This window comes from Galeopterus variegatus, unplaced genomic scaffold, assembly GCF_000696425.1.
Source record: "Galeopterus variegatus unplaced genomic scaffold, G_variegatus-3.0.2 Scaffold7561, whole genome shotgun sequence".
NCBI classification, from domain to species: domain Eukaryota; kingdom Metazoa; phylum Chordata; class Mammalia; order Dermoptera; family Cynocephalidae; genus Galeopterus; species Galeopterus variegatus.
Window position 1 is genome coordinate 41296 of NW_007733672.1, and position 5307 is coordinate 46602.

Below are 5307 nucleotides of genomic sequence, written 5' to 3' on the forward strand. Positions count from 1 at the left end.
CGCCGGGCCCTCACCGTGGATGCCGGGTTCTCCGTCGGCCGCCGCGGCCCCGGAGAGGAGCAGCGCTCCCAGTAGGGCAAGCAGAGCCCAGCACTGCCTCGGCCCACACAGCTGCGCCATGACCGGCTCCACCGGACGCCCAGGCCCTCGAGCAGTCGGCCGTTGGGGTCTCGCGATCGGCTGCGGGAAGCCCCTTGCTGCGCACGCGCACTGGAGGGCTTCGTGTTCAGGTGCGGCCGTTCTCCGGGAGGAGCCGCGAGGTGCCGAAGTCTCTGGAAGTCCTTTCCTCCGACCTTTGGTGTGCGGACGCTCTGCCTTCTACGCGCTTGATGCTTCAGTCCGCTCCTCACTCACGCCTTTGTCCCCAGCGACACTCAGCGACTCTTCCCCCAGCTGAGAACCCCGCCACACCTCTAAGCGTTCAGGGGGGCGCCAGAGACAATGGCGGACGCCTGGCAGCAGCTGCGGAAGGTAGCTTCTTTTTTTGGCGGCTGGCTGTTCTTCAGTTTTGAAACAAGCAATTAACAATTGAAAATAAACAAATTTCCATTTTAAAGATATTACTCAAATTCTGTAAGATATGTATGAACAAAAATTTCCACCTACCAAGTAAAACTGTTATGCCTCACAGCTCACGCCCTGTTTAAATTTTATTATTATTATTATTTTTTGGCAGCTGGCGGGTATGGGGATCTGAACCCCTTACAACCTTGGTATTGTAAGGCTGCAGGTGTTCTAACCAACTGAGCAACTGGCCAGCCCTATTTTAAATTTTAAACACAGAACCACCAAAGGAATATGTAGAATGACAGAATAGTTTCATCTTTATGATCATCGTGTTGTCATTTTTATTTCTCATCTACTATTTAGTTTATTTATTTATTTATTTAATTTTTGGTGGCTGGCCAGTACAGGGATCGCACACTGGGCCTTGGCATCATCAGCGCCATGTTCTAAGCAACTGAGTAGCCGGCCAGCCCAAAATGAACTAATTTGAAGCTTACATATGTATTAATAAAACTTGGGCTGACTGGTTAACTCAGTTAGTTAGAATGCAGCGTTATAACTCCAAGGTCATTTCCGATCCCCATACTGGTCAGCTGCCACCAAGAAAAAAGAAAACTCAACAGTGATTGCATCCATTGTTTTTTAGAAAGCAGACTAGCAAGATTTTTTCCCTGGAAGAGGATTATTTTATCACTGACACTGTTTAGAATTAGCAGTGTGAAGTGTAATAAAAACTAGACCAACCTTTGGTCAGTTCTATTTTCAGAATATTGTTTTTGGGTTTTTTTGGAGCAGGGGTGGGGGTTGTAGGGGGGCGCATCTGGCCAGTGTGGAGATCCGAGATCTGGACCCTTGACCTCGATGTCATAACACCACCTCTAACCAACTGAGCTAACTGGCCAGCCCAGTTTTATTTTTATTTTTAAATTCTCTACAGACACGAACCCCTTTTGCCTGTACCCAGGGTAGACCACTCCTATCACCCTGCCTTTCGTACACCACTGGTTGGGAAACAGACAATAAATAGAATGAAAAATTATACACAATGTTAGAAAGTGGTAAGTGTTATGGATAAAAAAAAAAAAAAAAGCCAGGTAAGGGACATAAGAATTGCAGTGTAAAACAGGGTGGCCAGGGAAGACCTCATTGAACATGTGACATTTGTGAGAGCTGAAGGAGTAAGTCCTACTGTTATAGTTCTAGGGAAGAGCTTTCCTGGCAGAAGGAGCTGCAAGTGCAAAGGTGCTGAGATGGGACCACACCTGGAAGAGCTTTGATTGCTAAACTAAGGAGCTTGACCTTCAGCCACAGAGTCATGGTGAACTATGGACAGTGTTTCTTTTTTTTTTTTTTAACAGCTTTATTGAGATATAACTCACATTTTATAAATTTGCCCTCCCTTATTTTTTTTTAAATAAAAAGTGACTGGTAAGGGGATCTTAATCCTTGGTTTGGTGTTGTCAGCACCACACTCTCCCAAGTGAGCCAACCAGCCATCCCTATATGGGATCCGTTTTTTTTTTAAATAAAAAGTGACTGGTAAGGGGATCTTAATCCTTGGTTTGGTGTTGTCAGCACCACACTCTCCCAAGTGAGCCATGGGCTGGCCCCACAATTCACCCTTTTAATGTATACAATTCAATGGTTTTTAATATATTCAATATATTCCAAGAGTTATACAACTCTCACCACAATCAACTTTAGAAAATTTTATCATCCCCAAAAGAAACCACATACTACTATTAAATAAAAATTATAGGAGGCCATTGTTTTGGACTAAATTCCTGCACTATGCCCCGAGTCAAAATAGAGTCGCCCCTGCTAAATTCCACCTTACCAAATCTAAACCTTCGGAGAAATCAGGAGAGAGAACGCAATTATCTAAACAAGCCAGCTTAGATCTTCAATAGGCATGATAAGGAAGTTCTCTCTGCTTTAATCCTTACACAGAAAGATAGCCTAAAGTAACCCTACGTTAACTAATCGGCTAGGTTTCTATTGTCCTGTCTCCTGTCCCCATCTTCCAAGGAAAATAACTTTGAAATGGCCAGTCCACTTTTTGTTATTTGTTTCTGCTTTCTTCTGCCGTTTCTGTCTATAAAACCAACCTCCTCCACTCCGCCCATTGGAACACTTCATTATGGAACAAAGTGTTTGCGTGATTCTAGAATCCCTAGAAAGCCAATAGAGATCTTTAAATTTGATGTAATTTTGTCCTTCGCCACTCCACAGCAGTCACTCCTCACCCCCTATCCCCAACCCCCAATTCTTCTAGCTCCAGGCAGCCCCCAATATATTTTCTGTCTATGGATTTGCCTATTCTGGACATTTCTTATAAATGAATCATACAATATGTGGCCTTTTGTGTCTGGCTTCTTCCACTTCGTGTGTTTTCAAGGTTCACCCATGTTGTCGCAGGTGTAAGTACCTAATTCCTTTTTATTGCTGAATAATATTCTCTTGTATGGATATACCACATTTTATTTATCCAACAGTTGATGGACTGGTTTATTTCCACCTTTTAACCATTATGAATAATGCTGCTATAAACATTTATGTACATATTTTTGTGTGAATATATGTTTTCAATTCTCTGGTGTACACCTAGCAGTAGAATTGCTGGGTCATATGGTAACTCTAAATTTAACTTTTGAAGAATGCCAGACTTTTCCAAAGCGGCTACCATTTTATATTCCCACTATCAATGTATGAGGGTTCTAATTTCTCCACATCCTTACTAACCCTTGTTATCTTCTGTTTTTAAAAAAAACTTAGGGCCGGCCCGGTGGCGCACTGCTACAGTGTGCCGCTTGGGAGTGCGGCGGCGCTCCCGCCCGAGGGTTCGGATCCCACATACAGACCAGTTCCCGCTCACTGGCTGAGCAAGGCGCGGGGGCAACACCGAGGGTTGCGATCCTGTTGCCGGTCCCGGTCCGGTCCGGGCGCGACACTGAGGGTTGCGATCTGTTGCCGGACACGAAAAAAGACAAAAAGGAAAAAAAAAAAAAAAAAAAAACTTAGCCATCCTACTGGGTGTGAAGTAGTATCTCATTGTAGTTTTGATATGCATTTCTTTGATGGCTAATAATATTGAGCATCTTTTCATGTGCTCTTTTTTGGAGAAATATCTATTCAGATTCTTTCCTTTTTTTTTTTTAAGATGACCGGTAAGGGGATCTTAACCCTTGTCTTGGTGTCAGCACCGCACTCTCCCAAGTGAGCCACGGGCTGGGCTGGCTCCTCTTTGCCTATTTTGTTTTTTTCCTTTTTGTCTTTTTTACTGACCGGTAACAGGATCACAACCCTCGGTGTCGCGCCTGCACCGCGCTCAGCCAGTGAGCGGGAACCGGTCTCCACATGGGATCCGAACCCTCGGCGGGAGCACTGCCACGCTCCCAAGCGGCGCACTCTCCAGTGCGCCACCGGGCCGGCCCATCTCTTTGCCTATTTTGAATTGGGGTAAAGATAAATGATTTTTTATTGAGTTGTAGGACTTATTTATTTTAGATGCCAGTACCTTATGAGATATATGATTTGCAATTTTTTTCTCCCGTTCTGTGAGTCGTCTCTTCCCCTTTTTTTTTTTCCTTTTTTTTTGTCTTTTTTCATGACCGGTAAGGGGATCGCAACCCTCGGTGTCGCGCCCACACCGCGCTCAACCAGTGAGCGGACGATCTCTATATGGGATCCGAACCCTTGACGGGAGCGCCGCCCTCTACCGAGTGTGCCACCAGGCCGGCCTGTCTCTTCCCTTTTTTTGATGATGTCCTTTGAAACACAAAATTTTTAAATTTTTTTTTTTTTTTTTTTTTTTTTTTTTTTTCCCGCGCCTCGCTCAGCCAGCAAGCGGGAACCGGTCTGTATGTGGGATCTGAACCCTCGGGCGGGAGTGCCGCCGCACTTCCCAAGCGGCGCACTATCCAGTGCGCCACCGGGCCGGCCCCAAAATTTTTAAATTTTGATGGTATCCAATTGATCTGTTTTTTCTCTTATTGCTTGTGCTTTTGGTGTCATATTTAAGAAACCATTGCCTAATTATAGACAGTTTAAAGCAGGGGAGGGACACGGCCAAATTTAAGTTATAAAGTATTATTCCCTTGCCACTTATAATTAGAAATGGGAAGCCTGTTTTGAAGTAAGGGACTTCCCCGTCACCCTCGATGAAACTGCAACCCCACCCTCGCTCCATTTCTCCTTTTTTGCTTTACATTTCTTTGGAGAAATATAAATATATTTCTGCTTTATATTTATATTACAATAACTGTATAATGTACTGTACTTATGTTTACTGTCTCCATCACAAGAGTATCAACTCCAAGAGGACTGGAGTTGTTTTGTTCCCTACTCTATCCCTAGTGGTGCCTAGAACAGTGGCTGGTATAAAGTAAGCACTCAATAAATACTTATAGCCTAGTGTGAGGGAATAAATGAATGGATGGAGGGATGAGCTGATGAACGGAGGGATGAGCTAATGAATGAGCGAACAAATGACGGCTCAGAGTACTGTGGCTTGACCTTCCCTCGCCGCGAAGGCGGCGCGGGGGCTCCTGCACCGTCCACCGCGGCCGCCAGAGGGCGCAGAGGGGCCTGGTCCTCGAGAGTCTGTCCCGGGACCCCGCCCCCTGGGATCCAGGCCGGGGAAGCCCCAGACTCCGGGACCCGGCCTAGGGCTCTCGGACCCCGCCCATACCTGAACCCGGCACAACTGCTGGCTTCAAGCCTGCACAGCGGCCCGTCCAGACACTGCAGACGGAGAAACTGAGGCCCGGGGCGTCCGGGGCGGGGCCGGCCCCCCAGCGG

The 5307-nt window shown here is 46.0% G+C and overlaps 1 protein-coding gene across 1 annotated transcript in view; it reads right to left on the reverse strand.

Annotated features, from left to right (window-relative positions):
* LOC103607586 (kunitz-type protease inhibitor 2-like) overlaps positions 1-440 on the reverse strand; it is a 28945-nt gene extending 28505 nt beyond the window's left edge. The window contains exon 1 of the mRNA XM_008592076.1: positions 15-440. Coding sequence (XP_008590298.1) covers positions 15-120 — 106 coding nt within the window. The 5' untranslated portion in view covers positions 121-440. The remainder of the gene's footprint in view (positions 1-14) is intronic.
* Positions 441-5307: the final 4867 nt, after the last annotated feature.